Source organism: Brachyistius frenatus, unplaced genomic scaffold, assembly GCF_029030835.1.
Source record: "Brachyistius frenatus isolate BFR_SWC_R1_liver_20210118 unplaced genomic scaffold, ASM2903083v1 Contig_47, whole genome shotgun sequence".
Lineage (NCBI taxonomy): Eukaryota > Metazoa > Chordata > Actinopteri > Embiotocidae > Brachyistius > Brachyistius frenatus.
Window position 1 is genome coordinate 2,390,332 of NW_027210646.1, and position 17,916 is coordinate 2,408,247.

The 17,916-nt window shown below is 45.7% G+C and overlaps 2 protein-coding genes across 5 annotated transcripts in view; one reads left to right on the top strand and one right to left on the bottom strand.

Annotated features, from left to right (window-relative positions):
- The window catches only part of sulf1 (sulfatase 1), a 36,619-nt gene extending 33,430 nt beyond the window's left edge, over positions 1-3,189 (top strand). For 2 of the 4 annotated variants that reach the window (XM_069703680.1, XM_069703681.1), the window contains one exon: positions 1,643-3,189. In XM_069703680.1, coding sequence (XP_069559781.1) covers positions 1,643-2,592 — 950 coding nt within the window. In that variant the 3' untranslated portion in view covers positions 2,593-3,189. Of the gene's footprint in view, positions 1-756; positions 808-1,642 lie in introns of all 4 variants that reach the window. The other 2 variants (XM_069703682.1, XM_069703683.1) reach the window with 2 other exon arrangements.
- Positions 3,190-9,701: 6,512 nt separating this feature from the next.
- Positions 9,702-17,916, bottom strand: part of slco5a1 (solute carrier organic anion transporter family member 5A1) — a 32,664-nt gene continuing 24,449 nt past the window's right edge. Inside the window, exons 6-10 of the mRNA XM_069703684.1 lie at positions 15,322-15,520; positions 12,606-12,765; positions 11,857-12,098; positions 11,621-11,685; positions 9,702-10,276 (exon numbers count right to left, since the gene is read on the bottom strand). Coding sequence (XP_069559785.1) covers positions 9,798-10,276; positions 11,621-11,685; positions 11,857-12,098; positions 12,606-12,765; positions 15,322-15,520 — 1,145 coding nt within the window. The 3' untranslated portion in view covers positions 9,702-9,797. The remainder of the gene's footprint in view (positions 10,277-11,620; positions 11,686-11,856; positions 12,099-12,605; positions 12,766-15,321; positions 15,521-17,916) is intronic.

The following is a 17,916-nucleotide window of genomic DNA, read 5'->3' on the forward strand; positions in this document are numbered from 1 at the left end:
TCAGTGGCTTTTTCTTTAACACCTGCATGGGCCGAATTGCCTCATTCCCACTAATACATCCATCCAGCGGGAGTGTCAACGCTTGATCTGTGGCTGCATGCTGGGAACACGCTAACAATTCATGACAGATTTTTTTTTTTTTTTTTTTTTTACCTCTGCGCACACAGTCTGTCTTCACCTTCATCTGCTGTGAACTGTGAGTCTGCAGCTCCTTCAACACATAATCAGCTGTTAAGATTTTCTCTGCCACATATTTCTACAGTTTTGCTTGAGAGTGCAACATTTATACCAGTTTCTCATGATAAAATATACAATCAGAGTTGATTCGTTTTAGCATGGCTACATATGGAAAGATAATAATCCAAAGTCAAATAGTGAAGTGCTGACTGTGTTTACCTGAGATCAACTCAAGCATCAAGTGCACGTGAATGACAATGCATGATACTGTATCGTCCCCCTCATGCATCACGACATCAAAGCTCAAAGGAATAGTGTGACATTTTGGGAAATAATCACCCAACATTTTAAACTCTTCCTTTACCACATCCCATTCCATGCCATGCCATGCCAGTCACATCCACCAATAACAGTCATCCCATTTTGTGCCCGTGTAACATGACATCCAGAATAGCTCCCGCATTAATTTGCTCATGGCCATCAGCTAGTGGTAGAACGGACACTTGAGTTTTCGTGACCTCTCTGTCCTCCCGCTGACCTCTGCACTGTTGACCTCTGTTTCTGGCACCTGCTTACCAGGCGGCAACAGCATCGAAAGTGGTCAAAGAGGAGACCGAGCCTCTCCTTACTGTGAGTCCCTGAGCCTGTGGCAAACCATCTCCATTCTCTAGCTGCACTAGTTACAAGAGAGCTGACCTCATAAAGAAAGCCCACCAGACGTGGAGTTGTTGCTTCTTTTCCTCAATTTTACTTTCAGACATCAAACTGAGCCCAACTCTGACTTAGGCTTTTGCTGCAATTTTCTTTTGTCTCTTGAATTCCTCTTATCTTTATTTTTTTTCTGAGGATACACCATTCAGTTGCAAGCTCATTTTCTTTTCTTTCTTTTTTTTTGCCCTGAACATCATCTTGTTTTGTTGACCCAGCTTTTTGTTCCTTCTGCTGTTAAATTCTTTTATTCCAGGTTGCCGGACTATTCATTTCAATCCAGTCCAGGCCTGTCATTAACGTTGCCATTTCTTGTGCAGCTTAGTATGTTAGCCTTTTATGATGGATCATGAAATATCTTTCTTTTCAGTCTGGCTTTCTAATGTGAATTAGCAAAAAAGGCAGCATGTGTTTGCACTTCTCATGGCTTGAGCTCAGTGTGAGTGCTGTGTTTATCTAGTTTATCTAATGCTGCTTTGAAGTGAGTGTGAGTTTGTCTGTCTGTGTGTGTGTGTGTGTGTGTGTGTGTGTGTGTGTGTGTGTGTGTGTGTGTGTGTGTGTGTGTGTGTGTGTGTGTGTGTGTGTGTGTGTGTGTGTGTGTGTGTATTGCTTGGGGCCACAGACCCTGTGGAGTTGGCTGCTTTAGTGAGAGCCGGAAGCTGGGCATGACTGCATGCTGTTTGAGTAAACTTTAAATGAGCTCCCTGTCATTTCTGCTCCAGATCCTCACCGTCTTCTGTTTCTTTTTCTCTGGCAGCTCACAGCCAATCTGGGATGGACGACAGGGTTAAGCTGCCCAACTTGACAGATGAGGAGGTGAACTGGCAGGAGCTGGAGGATTTGTATAGCATAAACGAAAGCCTGTATGAATGTAGGCCTGACTACAGCCCCAGCCCAGACAACTGGGCCAACTTCCAGAAGGATGTAGATAATATGTTTGCATTGCGACACGTTTTTAACAAATTCAACCAAACAAGTAAGCTTGACGACTCCACCCTGCCAGAGCTGGGCTCCGGGGCCGGGGGTGGAGGCCTCGAAGAGGGCAGCGGAGAAGATGTGGCCTCTGCCAGCGACGTCTGGCTGGGCCTGGCTACAGAAACCCGCCTCACCACCCCCGTCCCCAGCAACACGCCATCAGCACCACCCACCCCCGGGCCCACACTGGAGAGGAAACTGGAATCCATCGTCAACGACCTTCCTGAGAGGCTCGTGAACAGATCTGCGGTGTCTGTTATGTCAGCATCACTGGGGATGGTATCATCGTCAGGTCCAAGAAGAGACGAGGTTATCTTCCAGAGTGACATGTGGGCGCAGCAGCTGGAGGAGTTAGAAGGAGAAATGTTTAGCGGGAACGGACTGACGGAGCTGGAGACGCGACATGACAACGTCCTGCGTACTCACAATAGCCTGCAAGCCCAGCCAGAGACCGGCCTGGGCCACGCAGAGGCAGCCGCACCGCAGGGCCGTGACCTGGACACTGAGGAAGAGGAGGACATTTTCCAGGCCCAAGGCTATCTCCCTTTCTCCCCACAGACTCTGAGGCCCGAGGTCCAGGCCAGCACCAGCGGGAGCCCCACCACCCCACAGACTAGCACCCCTCAGAGTGTCGGGGTGGTACTCAAAGTGCTGCCTCAGTCAGCTCGGCCCCTCACGTTGGACTACGAGGGCAGCGGCTCTCTGCCTCAGCCCTCCAATCAGACCCTCTGAGGCAGACACATGCTCTGGCCGGCCAGCCAATGAGCTTCTGGTCGCCATAGTGCAACTTGGGACACGGTGATTAGGAAATGACCTTGCCAAGAGCAAAAGGCAGGTAATGCCACCTCAGTCAGTCAAGAGTTGGTTGTATAATGAGTATTAAAGTTATTGTTTATTTTTTTACTGGTGCCTACATTTATTAGTAAACAGTGTTATGTTTTTTTCTTTTTTTAAGATATATATATATATATATATTTAGAAAAGAAAAAGCCTTAATGCAGCTAAACTTAAGTGTCGGGATTTAAAAAAAAAAAGATGAATTTGATATGGGTAACACCATTGATGTCTTTAATATATGTTTTTATGAAAAAAAACTGTGTGAGTGGTGAAACCATTTCCTCATCTGAATGGATGATTAGCATTAGTTACAATAGGTACACTCCAGTCTTTAAACAAACTGCTCATCCTAAACAGGCCCAGTCAAAGGACGCTCCATCAGAAGGCAACTCTGACACCAAATACACTTTTGAACATGATGACCTTTGACCTCCGCTGCTTGTTGTCTCGAAATCCGTGTCCATTCTATTATTAAACGATTATTTCTGCTGACTCGAAACAAAAACTGGATCGTCACTTCTGAAAAAGCTACTTCAGTTTCAACATGACATCTTTTTCACAAATAACTTTTAAATCATTAGAACTTTCCATTTTTTATTTTTTTTTTGCATTTTGTTATTTCTTCACCAATGTAGCAATAATATTAACCATGGGCGTAACCACAGCCCTTTTTTTGGGGGGTGGAGGGGGGGAGTCATGTTCCCACCCCTCCACCCAAATATTGAGAAAATACCAATCTGTCCCCCCAATACACAGTAGAAAATATGTTAAATATATTCTCCTTTTATGAACACCGTCAAAGGTTCCGTCTCTTGTTATTTGCTGTTTATTTTCAATGTATTTCCAATTGTGGAGGAAAACCCAATTGTGTGACCCCCCCCCCCCCTTCCCTCCTTCCCTCCCAATTGCACACTTACAGTAGTTGCGCCCATGCTCCCTCCTTAGCTGGGACTGTACGTCGGGGTGTTGGTCAGTCAGCAGAGGGATAATGGGAGGGAGAACAGTCGCTTCACCCATTAAGCCGAGAAAGAAACACGGCCACCAGACATAGGAGTCTTTTTTTTTTTTTTAGACAGTGGAGTAACGGATACCTGAACAGGTAACAGCTTAGTGGAAGAGGAAATAATAACTTGACATTTCAGTAAACTGTTACCACTGTACAATGTACACTTTATAGACTTTTAGCTAAGTAAGCTGACCAGCGCCCACCTTGTTTTGCTACTAACAGTTTCAAAGTGTAATTATAAGTGTCTTGACAGTTGGGAAAGGATTCCTACGAGGTTAGACCTCACGGTTTGATCAGAAAACGGCTGTAATTCCGCTCTGCTCAAAGGCACCAGAATCCATTAATAAAAACAGTAATTGATGGGGTTTTTTTTTATGACATTTTGGACAACATACTATTGTATGACATATTTGACAAAGTACTATAGTATATGATTTTTTTTTTTTGATTTTTTTGATTTTTTTTTAAAGATTTTGGACTCCCTGTCTGTCCTAGTGTGTTTTCCCCCCCCCCCCCCCCCCCCCCCCCCTCTCCCCCATCCCTCTCGTTATCGTCATTCCCCGTGTTTGTTTTCATGTGACCCGTGCGTTCTGGTGGGTGTGGGCTCCCCACTTCCCTCCTCTTGGCACCTCCCTCTTCCGCCCCCCTCCGGCCGGCTGGCACAACTGCACTCCACCGATCACCCGCCTGACAGTATTTCAACCCGGGTCCTGCACTTCAAGCTTCGTCAGTTCCTTCCGCCAGCTCACCTGGTACGACGCTGCAGCAGCAGCAGCTCGCTGTAAGTTTTGACCGTCGTCGTTCCTCGTCTGGTTCTGATCCCTGTCTGTTCTCTGCCTGACTCAGTTCGCCTACGAGCGTGCCAGCTGTATGCCCCGCCCTGTCCTCCCGCCAAGACAAACTCACCTGAAGTCCTGCGTGAATCCGCAGAGATCACCAGCAGAGACACTCACCTGAAGACCCGTGTCGGTCCAAGGGAGGCCGCCGGCCTGTCCAGACCCGCCCCCGCCTGCCCAAACCTGCCGGTCCGGCGTTGGGATTCGGAGACATCCTCCAAGACGCCTCTCCTCTCGGCGGAAGCACACAACGGACCTGCGGCCTCTTTTGCTCCCGCTGGACACGAGTTTCTTGCGCCGTGCCGGCCCGCATTCCCTCTCAGCTGCTCCTCCGGGAGATTCTGGACTCCACCTGTCTTGTCACCTGCCTGCCCCGCTCACACTCCCAGACAATGCTCCGCTGGACTCGGCGCGCGCGCGCGCGCGCACACACACACACACACACACACACACACACACACACACACACACACACACACACACACACACACACACACACACACACACACGCAAACATCCCTGGATTTAGCCACTCCGCGCACCTTATTCATACTTTCCACTCAAGCCTGGACTCCCCATCGCTGACTACGCATCCTGGACTCCGCCTGCAAACACACACGCACACACACAACTCATTCTCCTCGAACGCCAGTAACTCCACTAATTCATTATATTCAATAAAACTTGTTTTCTGTTCATTATTCCAGCTTCTCTGTCTGCTCTGTTCGCACATGACTCAACATACTATGCGATATTTTGGGCGACGTTTTGGACGACATGCATGACATGACTTTTTTTTTTTTTTTATCATATTTCGGTCGACATGCACGTATGGCTATTTTTTTTTTAATGTTTCGGACAACATGCTATATAGTATGGCTTTTTTTCATATTTTAGACGACATGGACAATATGACATGGCTGGTCATATTTCAGACGACAAGCATTAGTATGACTTTTTTTTATCATATTTCGCACGACATGCTATGGTATGACTTTTTCTTCATATTTTAGACGACATACTATAGCCTTAAGGTTTTTTAATTTATTTGGAAAAAAAAAAACGTCATGACTTTTGTGATTTTTTTTTTTTTGGATGAATAAAAAGTCATACTGTAGTATGACTTTTTTTGTTATCCAAAAAAACAAAAGTTATTCTACGTTTCTCTTCATATTTTAGACTACATATACATACAGTATGAATTTTTTTTTAATCATATTTCGGACGACATGCTATATAGTATGACTATCATGTTTCGGATGACATATGGCATGACCTTTTTCATCACTTTTTGGACGACATGCTATAGTATGACTTTTTTTTATCATTTCAGACGACATGATATAGTGTGACTTTTTTTTAACATATTTCGCACGACATGCCACAGTGTGACTTTTTCATCACTTTTTGGACGACATTAAATAAAGTCATACTTATAGAAAGTCGTCAGAAATAGCACAAAAAAAGTCACACTAAAGTGCACTTTATGTTTAGAGGAGAACACCATTTCTTTATATAAACTTATCTTGTGTGCATGAATTATTCAAAAGATGGGAAAACATGGCATCTATATAAAAATGTTCTACATTCCATGTCCTCTCCCGTACACCTACACCAGTCCACAGGCGAGGGAAAAAAAAAACATTGTTTATGTTTAAATGCCGGGTACTATTTCCTAATTAGTTGCAACTTTGCAGCGTTGCACATTCATCACAATTGATTTGAATTGGAAGTAAAAATCTTCACCAGAAAATGCTTACACAATCAATGGCGGGTTGGAAAATGGAAAAAAAACGTCTTTTTTTTTCTCCAGAAAAGTTACCAATTAATACATTTTCGGTTCACATAGTGCTGTGATAATCGAGAGTATAGTGTCGCACGTGGTCAATGCATTTCGAATGTAACCGTATAGTTAGTGCAAAACCAGTTCTATGACGCCCCACTCAGCAACAGCTTTATATTCAGATACACTGCAGAGATTGCATGAAGCTTAAAGTATCACAAGTCCACTTTCTTGTCAAGATATCTTCTGGCCCGAAACTGGCTCCACAAAACCCTCACGCTGCCCTTTTCTTTCTTGACGGTGTGTGTAGACATGGTAGATCAACTCTGCTTTCAGGGAAGTGATGAAGCCGTTAACAAACCCTTTTCAACTTTTAAGTGTCATCATATCAGATGCCTTTTTAAAAAAAAAAAAAATACTTTGAAATAATTCAAACAAGTTCATATTTTTTCTCCATTTTTAATGACAAAAGTATTCAAGGCATTTGTAAACCAAGTGTTCACAAACATCAATTGGACTTATGCTCCTGAGGAACCTAAAGCAACGAAAGCTCTCAACTTTCAGAATACAGCTCGTATTCTGTCCAGGAAATTTACTTTCAATTCAAAACACTAGAGAGGAAAATGTGTTAAAGCAAAATTGTTTTTACAGTCAACACGAAGTCGTCTGTGCCAGAAGTAGTCCAGACATTTGGACAGCAGTAAGTAGTAGGTGTACAGTACAGTAAATTCAGACGTGACTGCGGGTCTGATGATCTCCGTGGCATCGCAGGATGATTCTCTACTCTTTCCTGCAAAGAGTGCGTTGTCTGGTTAACTTGCCTCATTGTTGAAGGGAGACGGGTTTCATTTTTCATCTGTAACCGAGGTCACAGAAGGCTTAAAATAAATTGGATCAATAGTAGTATGAGTTAAATGTTACTGTTCTGACTTACAGTGAGCAGATTTGATCGATGCCTTTACTTAAATATGTTCATAACTTATTTAAAAATAATTTAGGATCAGTTTTGTAAGCAGCTATTACTTCAAGTGAAAGGGAAAAACATATAATTGTATAATAAAGACCATGTCTTACTTTCCAGTCACATGTCCTTATCATTAATCTTCCATTAGCATTCTTTTATATATATATATATATAAATCTGGTGCACTGAAGGAAGAGTAGAGAATCATCACACATAGAAAAAAGGGCATTCTGGGTAGCATTTAATTTAACTGTGTAGTATTTATCAGAAAACAAAAACATTTCAATAACCCAACTCCCCACTCCATGACATAAAATGAACTCAACCCTTCCCATGTGAGTAATACTGTTCAGGCACTGCGACACAAATCCACTTTTTTTTTTGTAGGTTTTAAGTCTTAATTTTTTTTTTTAACTACAATGCCATGGGTTAGTTCATAAATATGCTTCTAACTATGTGTGAGCTCTATAATACGCTTCATTTCCTTTGTCAATATTTACATGATGATTACTTACGAGTATGTCATTTGAGGTACTAAGTCACGATAATACTTAAATCAGTCACTGCCAATTACCACATGATAATCTTTGCCTGGCAGAACACCACGAATCTCGGCCAAAACTGTTAACTTTAAAGTCGATTCACTGCATTAGATTCTCCATTTCTAACAACTAAAATTCATACCGATCACAATATATAATGCAATTACTTTATTGAACTTATTTTGTATCTCCTCCCTCTTTAAAGAAATATAATACTCCTAAAAATTTGGTTTTCAGACAAGTGCATTTTGTAACATAAAAAAAAAGGCCTCATTACCACCTCGACCATTTCTTTCCAGACATAACTGCTCCCGTTCGAAGGAAAGTAAAACCTTAAAATACTTACTAAATTGAAACTTCAGACTTAAAGTCATATTTCCTCGAGAACAAATATCCCGGACACCAGATCATCTTTTTTTCTGATCTGTAGGGCTGAATTCGAAATTCTGCTCATTGATTAAGTTCAATAATTAACCTTTTAACCAAGAATTTCATGGTCCTGTAGAGGTTTGACAAACGGCAACATTCACTGGCCTTCACGCAATCTTTTCAGTGTCCACTAGAGGGCCCCCAAACACCAAAAGGACTGAACGATCTCCCCCCCCCTTAGTCTTGCTGGGAAGAAAAAAAAAAAAAAGGGGGTCATGCTCACTGCACTACTTCTCTTAAAAGTATATACTGCTAAACAGCTACTATGTACATCTGATGATCTGTTAAAATGGAGAAGCCAAAACGACACGTCTGTTCACCTCCTGATTGCTGAAACGGATTCGATACCAATGTCGTTTTACCTTGAAGGAGTGGCTTTTAAAAAGAAACGGCAGTTTTTGCCGCATGTTTAAAACCTACTTTCACACGATTAGGACACAGTAGCTTCAGCACACGGTCACGGACGAGACGCCATTCTCCCGTCCTTCCTCCTATTTTCCAATTGGCTAATTATTAACATTTTACTTCCAATAATAGCATCGCATGACGCGTAATGAGATGCAGCTTTCTCGCTCGCTGACACGACTTCCCGCAGAAATCCTGACACACTTGTGCCACCGGTGCTTTTCAGGTTTTAAGCTACATGGTTACCCTGCAGAGGCGAGAAGCTCGAGATCTGTGACGACTGCCATTAATCCCAAAAGCTGAGGGCGACAAAAGCAGAATATTGTCAATCAACCGAGGGAACAGTGACCGGCTTTTCAGTAGCTGGCATTTTACCCTGCCAGCTAGCTTTGTGTGTACTGGACTGGCCGAGACAGCCCGAGAGGCACTGTTAAGAAAAAAAAAAAAGGGAGGGGAAAATGAGGTGAGAGGATTCAAAAAAAAAAAAAAAGAAAAGAAAAATAAATCCCACTTTTGTCAGCTTTGAAGATGCAGACAAGAGAACAGGCGGGATGGCTCAAACAGACGAGAGGGGGCTCGATATGTTCACGACTCAAACCGTCGGGGGGGGATAACAGGATCGTGAACGGCGTGGTGGTACGTGGGCGGGGAGGGAGAAAGAGGTACAGGCGTGGTGTACCGAGGGAGCTGTACAGTACCGAGAAGGGCGGGAGCTGTACATTGGTTTTTGCATAGTACAGGTTTTGTTGGTTGTGCTTTAGACGCCGTGTCGGTGATGACTCGCGTGTCTGTACAGAGATTCTAATGCCCTGCCCTTTTACCGGTAGCACCAGGTTGAGTTTCTGTACATCGTCCAAACCTCGAGGTCTGACCTTCTGTGTGGATGCAGCTGATGATGTGCTCGGAGTAAAAGAACACCTTCCATATCTCCTGTTCTCTGAAACAGTGAGCAGCCCTTTAGAATACGGTGGGCGCGCTTGTGTCGCTGCCTCGTCAGGGGGGGGCGGGGGGGCGCGGCTCCGGAGCGCCGCCCGGTGTCTGACCGGTGTAAAGCGAGACACTTGCGGTTGCGCGGAACCGCAAACGAGGAAGGCACGCGTCACAATGAACCCCAGAGGGAGGGCCGGCGTGCTTCTCAGACGTGGGCGGAGCCTCCGTGGTGATGCTGCGGCAGCGGGACGGGGGGAGTTATTGCTTTGAGGGCGTTGCCCGGGCAGCTGAGGCTGCTGTGGCCGCGGTCGAGCGGCGGCGGCGGCGGCAGCAGCGGGGCGGCCGGCGGGTCGGAGCGAGGCGGGGTGAACACGGGGCAGGAGCGCGTGCGGGCGTGGCTTTTGCGGCCCCCGGCGTGGCACACGAGCTCGCTGACGGTGCCCAGCGGAGGCAGGCGCTGGCGCCGGCGCTCGGCCCGCGCCTCCTTGTGCTTGATCGAGTACCAGGTGAGGAAGATGAAGACGAAGCCGACGAACTTGAGGCTGGCGGCCAGGCCGAAGTAGACGAAGCGAAAGGAGGTGACGTCGTACTCCCAGCAGGAGCCGTGCACGCCGCAGTCCTGCTGCCACAGCATGCAGGTGGTGTCGATCACGGCGCCGAAGTAGATGGGCGTGGGTATGTAGGCTGGAGAGGGAGGGACACGTTCCGGTGATTAGCGTCAAAGTGCGGGGAGACAAGACCTCAGCTTTGTTAGTTTGACACGACGTACTAAAACTCTCAGCTGGTTTAGAGCGAAGCCCTGAAGGAACCTGAAACCCATTTCATTTTCAGGAGGAGGAAAAGGCCTCGACAAGCACACACTATTCTCAACAACATTTTTGTTTATTTCTGTCTTTTATATTTTGCATTTCCCACAAAGCGCTTATTTCATTATTTTTCCTTCTTACTTATTTATTTCCGTTAATCTATTTTATTTGTAATTCACAGAGAAATGATTCCCATTTGAATTTTTTTTTTTAAAAGCTTTAAGTATTCTTCAAAAAGTCAATTCGCAATCTAAAAACGGTTGATTTTTGAGTTTGATTAAGATGTACACCGTTTCATTTCAAATGTTGCCGTCTCTTTGTGAAGTTCGTTGTACATCGTCACTTTCATTGTCCAACAATGCACACATTCCATCGTTTCCTACGAGTACAAATCAATAAAGTAGTGTAATAACGTTTTTTGTACAATGCTGCAAAAGCGACAGCAATGACAACATATTCAGTTTAATGTACCGCAGCGCTACTTTGCAACCAGTAGGTGGCACCATTTGGCTTCATGCGGATCATCTCCTCATATATGCAGGTAAAAGTGGACAAAATAATAGAAACGCCTTTCCAAATAATTATTCCAACACAACGCCGCTGTTAACTGACGCCTCAAAAATCGACGTTTTCTCAGTGGCAGCGTCCACCGGGGCTAAACTTTAGCAACTTTATAAATGTAAAACGTTATTGCCGGGCTACGTTATGAGAAATATAATATGACAGCGTTATGCGTTCGCACAGCCGCGCCAAGCAGACCACAGGCATGCCGAGGCAGTGCTTTCTCCCCCCCCCTGACGGTTTTTCTACATCGAGCTACGCAAAGGTTCTCAGAAGGCCAACACGGTGCTGCATTCCTGCTCTCTCTGAAATTGCAGGGTGTTAGCGAGGGGACGCGGGAGAAGGAAGGCTGCAGACAACAATGGTTTAGGAAAAGTTGGGTTAAAGAGCAGTTGGAAAATCCTGAATAAAAAAAAAAAAAAAAAAAAAAATGTTAGATGAGACTTAAACCGGTCACTAATGACGAACAAATTCATTACAAATACATGACTTAAGACTAAACTACAGCTTTCATTCTTTCTGAATTTTTTTTTTTTTTTTAATTTAACATCCACTCTGTGTGACCGCCGTAGATTCAATGGAAGAGGGAGTGCAGGGGATTAAGACAGCAAAGCATGCAGAGGGAACTTCAAACATGTAGCGCAGGTGTGTGGGAACATACCGAGAGTTCGGAGCAAGACGAACTGCATCCCGAGAGCAAAAGGCCTCTCCTGCTCATCTACAGACCTGAGGCACGAGAACGTTATGAGTGAATTTTCTGCAGGGTAAAAAAAATCTTTTCATCCATTGAATTTGTTCATAAAAAAAAAAAAAAAAAAAAGGCAGAGAAGCAGACAGCCGCGGAAGAACGGAGCTGGGAAAGACGGTCGGACCGACGGGCCGCAGGCGGCGCCTCACCTGAGAGTGACGATGATGGCGGAGGGCTGGGCGCAGGCGGTGATGAGGGTAACGATGAAGAGGAAGATGAGGAACGGGATGAGCGTGTTGCAGGTGCGGTCGCACTTCCCCGACACGGCGTGGCCGTTCTCGTTCAGGTAGGTTTTAACAATGACCAGCTGGAGCTGGTTGACCTGTCCGCCGGAGGACGGAGTGATGACCTGTCTGCTCTGCACGCAGCCGCAGTCCGTGTAGTTCCTGACCTGTTGGTCAAACACAACAGGAGAAGATCCTGAGATACGCTTTTATTAAGCTGACTAAAATCTCAAACTAAATGGAATGGTTCATGACATCGAAGCTACGCTGCACACACACACACACACACACACACACACACACACACACACACACACACACACACACACACACACACACACACACACACAGAGAGACATGGTGGCACCAGCGTTGTGACGCAATCATTGATCTGGACAAATAATATAAACATTCCTTTCCTTGTGTTGTTATAGTTTCCTATCTGAAATTGTTGTGGAGTCACTTCCTGAAACTCTCTGATCTATGGGAGGAGAAAGTACAGAGAAAAGGTCTTTGTGTGTCCTTCAAAGTACCCCGAAATTCCTTTTTCGAATTATCCGACTTAGCGTTTCGTAAGCAATGATCTATTCGACGGAGGGAAACAAAAGACGCCGTGAATGAAACCCCGCGTGCAATCGTGTGCGTCCGTTTTGGGCCTTTTTGCGTTTCCTCACCCCGGTGCTATCGTTGCCCACGGAGCTGCATCCGGCCAGACAGGGGTTGAAGTAGGTGATGCCGTCAGAGCCGCAGACCGGAGCGTACTCGTGGATCCTGCAGCCGCAGTTCACGTTGCAGCCGCCCGTCAGGTTCCTGTGGGTCATCGTCAGGGTCGGACTGCGGAGACGGACACGAAGGGAAACACTCGTTTAAGCACAAGAAGCGTGGGCGGTGAAATGCGTGGCACGGGAAACAAAATCGGACTCGTTTGTATTTGGACTGCCCAACTCGAATTATTGCATTAATAAAAAAATAAAATAATAAAAATATTTAAAAAAAAATGTGTTGGGGACTTTAGGTCAGGTAGCAGCACACCATTTACCTCCAGTAATACTGACAGTGTACGGTGCATTTTAGACCGCATTTCCCATGAAACTCGATGCCTCCTCTCGCAAAGATAATAACGCGTGACCCCGCCCTTCGGCACCACGCCATAACGTTTTGTTTCAGCAGGAAACGGGGGTCAAATAGCAACAAAAAACACATAAATGCTGTATATAATTTGCAAAGTAAAAATTGTTTCCGTGTGGAGTTGCGATGCAATTCATCAGTGAATCAGAAAGCGAAGCTGCCAATCTTCCTGGCGATGTTTAGAGTTGTCTCGTTATTAATCCGGCGCACTTAATTCCGTTAATTAGCTTCAATCCGGCCTTCCAGCCGCTTGTGCGAGGGGTGATGATAGAAGGACGGCGTTGACGGGCCTGAGGAAGTGACGGCTCCACTGTTTCTTTGGCCAGTGTGGGAACAGTTGCTCTAAGCCAGACAGGACTTTGGCTTCGTCTAAACCAGGAGCAGTGAAGCGAGTCGCGGGTTTTCTCTGGGAAGCTTCGCTCTGAGCCCTGCGGAACAGACGGGGACAGGTCCTAACAACACAACAGTCGGGACTGATGCTGACAAACAACCCCCCACCCCCACCCCTCCACACCCCCCTCCCCACCCCTCCACACACACACACACACAAGGGACCGCTCTCCTCCAAGGTTTCTGATCTAATAATGTCTTTTAGCGGACTAGTTTCCTAATTCTGTATAATGGTGGGTGTTGCCAATGTTTGAAAATATGTAATGATTTAAGCCTAACAGAAAAAAAAGGATAATTTTCTGCTACTTCTGAAATCAGTGGACCATCAGTTTTCACGGGACCATAACATGGTCCTTATTTTTACATCCGCCGTCACCGGGGAAGCACATCTGGGCCCGTCCTGCCACAGCCCCGGACACTGTGTGCATTTGTACGAACGTTAAAAAAAAAGGCATCGGGCCCGCTGGAGCTGCAGGCTTGCCGCAACGATTGCTCGTGTCCTTTTCCGGGCAAAAACCCCAGCCTTCGCTGAGCTCGCCAGATGTTGTGTCACCGTGTGCATTAACAAAAAAAAAAACCACACAAAAAAATCCCCACAAGAGCCACGAGAGCGAGTGGCTTAATCTGCCCCCAACACCGCAGACAGCGAACTGACAACAAGCAAACCTACGAGTTCGGAAAGGTTTATCAAAAAAACAAAGCTCTTGTAACAGAGGAACCTATTCCGTTAGGTCTGGAGCTTTTGATTCAGCGCGCCAGCCCGCCACATAACCACTCAATCCTTTAGCAGATATTCCAGAAGATTATATAACTTGATATGCCCCCTGGCTCTGTCCCTCTTTGTCAGATGGTCAGCGGGTGGGGGGGGGGGGAGCCACGTCTAGACTGGTATAAGAGTACAGACACAAAGGGCAGGCACCGGCTAAACATTCCTCATGTGGGTGCTGCCCACGACCGGTGACCGGCGCTGTTCATAATGAGGAGCCCCACCGGCTCACACGGTCTCGATGACCCCCTCTAAAAACGCCGGCTCAAAACAAAGGCTGCGGTTATTAAATGAGTCAGCTGTGGGACTTTAAAGGGAACGCTGGCTATTTGACAAGTAATCACCTTTATTAACTTAGTGATGCGAAAGGTAAATTCCCCACCGGATTCCCAGTTTCACCTTTATGTAGTAACATGTACAGACTTTTTTTTTTTTTTTTTTTTATGTTTTGGGAATTTTGGTATTTGAGGGGATGAGAGCAGATATTGTTGCAGTAGATGTGTAAAATGTCTAACGCCACTCTACAGGGTCTTTTGCGTCATCCAAGGTCACACTGTGTTGATGGGTCTCTCCGTGGCTCATGTGCCAACGAACGCCTGCTCCACAGTTGCGCCCGCGGGTCCGACACGTCGGGGGGGGGGCGGGGGGGGGGGGGGGGAACCACTGTTTGTGAACTCCGCAGCCGGCTGCTGATGTGGTGTTGAGCAGCGGCTTCGGAAATAGAGGTGGGAAAAGTGATTCACCGGAGCCGCGAGAGCAGATGCCAGTGCTGCTAATTAATCATTCGCAGTCCAACACGGGGCGGATAATGGGAACGGTGACGGCATCGGAAACACCACACCCCCGTCAGCTACGTCACCATGTGCAGTCAGAGGTCTTTTTTTTTTTTTTTTTTTTTTTTTTTTTAATAAACGGTTAAGGATCAACCTTGTTCTCTGGAGTCTCCTGTACGTCGTCCATAAAGTCACTCATATCACACGCAGGATCTGAAGTTCAAGTTTCCTGCCACAGAATTTGTATAGGTTGAGAAAAAAACAAAACTGGATGTTTCGATTTCTGCTCTTTTTCTATGATCACGTCTGTGTATTGGTACATTTTGTCCTCACCCGGTGGTGTACGGTATGTTGATGCCTCCTAGGTTGATGCTCTCGCAGCCCACGATGAAGAGCGTGGAAAAGCAGAGCAGAGACACCCCGCTGCAGATCATGGCCAGCTTGGCCGACTCCCTCGCGCCGAGCTTCAACTTCTTGATGATGTAGCCCCCCAGCACGATGCCCACGCCAGCACTGGGCACGATGATCACACCTGGGAGGGACGGCCGAGACAGGAAACATTGGTGAGATAGTGGGGGAGTGTGTGTGTGTGGGGGGGGGGCTTTAAGTGTTGCAAGCAGTACAGAAATAGAGCAGATAATTTGTGTCATGAAAAAAATATTAGCACTGAATTAATTAAACAATTGAACAGATTACCGAGAAAGAAATGTCAATCTCAAAGTGACTTTCCCCCGTTATAACCAAGGATAAATAACTCCAAAAGGAACAAAGAGACCAGAATAGGCTTTGCCGTGTCAATGTGACCAGGCGATGCTGTGGGGGACCAGTGAGTCATTTCAGGCTGAGCCACGTGCTCTCGGTCCACTAAAGCTGACAGCATGACGAGAGGCAACGCTGGCTGCTGGCGGGATAGACCGAGTGTTAAGTGTCATCCCGCAGGAGCGAGAGCTCGGGGCGGCTGCACATGGGAGGGACTAAATGCTTGCTGGGCATGCATATGCTCTAACCTCTACACCGCTGCGACCGGTCTTATCACTTATATCCAACCGGTCCCTAACCCGAGTCACAACCTAACCCTCCCGCAACGTAATCACCAATCACGAGGGGTGGTATTTCCCAGCAGGTGCGTTTAGTCTCTCCCTGCTGCACATTGCAGCCGAATAACCAGCAAGATACGGTCAGTCTGCCAGGGTGGGGGAGGGGGGGGTTGTCAAAGCCAGCGGATTAGCAGAGAAATGATAAAAGTACACACACATGTCATCTGGCTTCTCCCTGTATCTCTGTGTGTGTGTGTGTGTGTGTGTGTGTGTGTGTGTGTGTGTGTGTGTGTGTGTGTGTGTGTGCGCGTGTGAAAAACACATCAAGAGAGAGATGAAGTGAGGGCAAGACACAGAGATAGAAATAGTGTCTCTGAGCGCGCTCAGTGAGTACCGAGCAGCAGACAGTAGTGACACTATATTTTCCTGGGGGTGCATGTTTCTGCATGGTTGTAACCGTGTGCTCTCTGCAGTATTAAACATGTACACAGTAAAACCGGATATGATAATCACAGTGACATACGGTAAGGTACGCATGCACACACACACACACACACACACACACACACACACACACACACTATTAAGGAGTGTTAAACGCTACATGACATGTCTTCTATCTGGATTAGCTATGCTGGCATTAATGTCAGTGATTAATTTTTTTGCACAGTGATCTGATAAATGTGTCAGTGTTGATGTAGATCCTACAGCAAATGACTGTCAACTGTAGAGACCAAAAGAAAATTGCCTTAAACGTAGAGAAGAAATGTGAGCGAGAAAAACAATAGGAATGGAAACCGCAGTTTTGAAAGGAACATTGATGGAGAGATAAGGAGAGGGAAAAAAAGACGTCGGGCGAACGAGCACAGCAGCACAATGGGGGAAATGTGAAGCTGAGGGTGGCGTGTGTGATATGTTGCAGTTCTATATCTGTAGCAACATCTAATGAACATGTAACAGTGGCAGCTCTTTAACCGAGCATGATACTCATTCAACAAGGTGGTAATTTATGTCATTTCAAGTTATTTAATTTGGATGCTATTTATTATTATTTTTTTTTATAGCTTTCTTTGGTTTTGTGGGCCCTCGTGCCTCTCGCTGCTTAAGCAGGATACTCACTTCTTCCTCTGTTTATTGCCAGAAAATCCCTAAAAACAGAAAATGCATCACTTTCTGAGCAAGTCGAGCTGCCAACTCTATGTTGCCTAATGTTGCCCACATTCGCCACCATATGTCATACCAGACTCCGTAAGCTGCTAAACCGGAATGTACAGACTGTACTGAAAGACAGAAAACTATCTGTGGAGCAACGGTAGAATTCAAGTCCATCATTCAGTAACATATTTACTCTCCTTTTAGCTCTGCTTCGGTCTCACCAATGTTATTGGTATTACTGAAGATGATCAAAACAGTAAAATATTTATTTATTTATTTTTTAAATCACATCAATATTACTTTACATTACTTAAAAAAAAGAAAAAGAAATTTGATTTCCTTCATTCTAAAGAAAGGAAACAATCCCTCGTGATAATCAGGGAAATGTCAGCCGGTCAGTCCACCTGTGCTCCTATCAATAGGAGGGCCTCCTCCTCCTCGATTCCAACAATCATCACATCCACAGAAGCTTGGCATCATTTGGGTAGTCATGGCAACGGCACCACCCATTTGCCCTTACCCCGTGTATCCTGGCAACAGGCAGATGAGATGAGGCAATGGTATCGTGTACATGTGTGTGTGTGTGTGTGCTTTTTTTCATTAATTGAGTTGTCAGTCACTCCTTGCTGTGACTGCAGGATTAAACTAGTTCTTTATAGACCCTACATATGTGGTGCACAAATTGCAGTGGTGTGTGTGTGTGTGTGCATGTATGTGTGTGCACGTGACCAGGCTG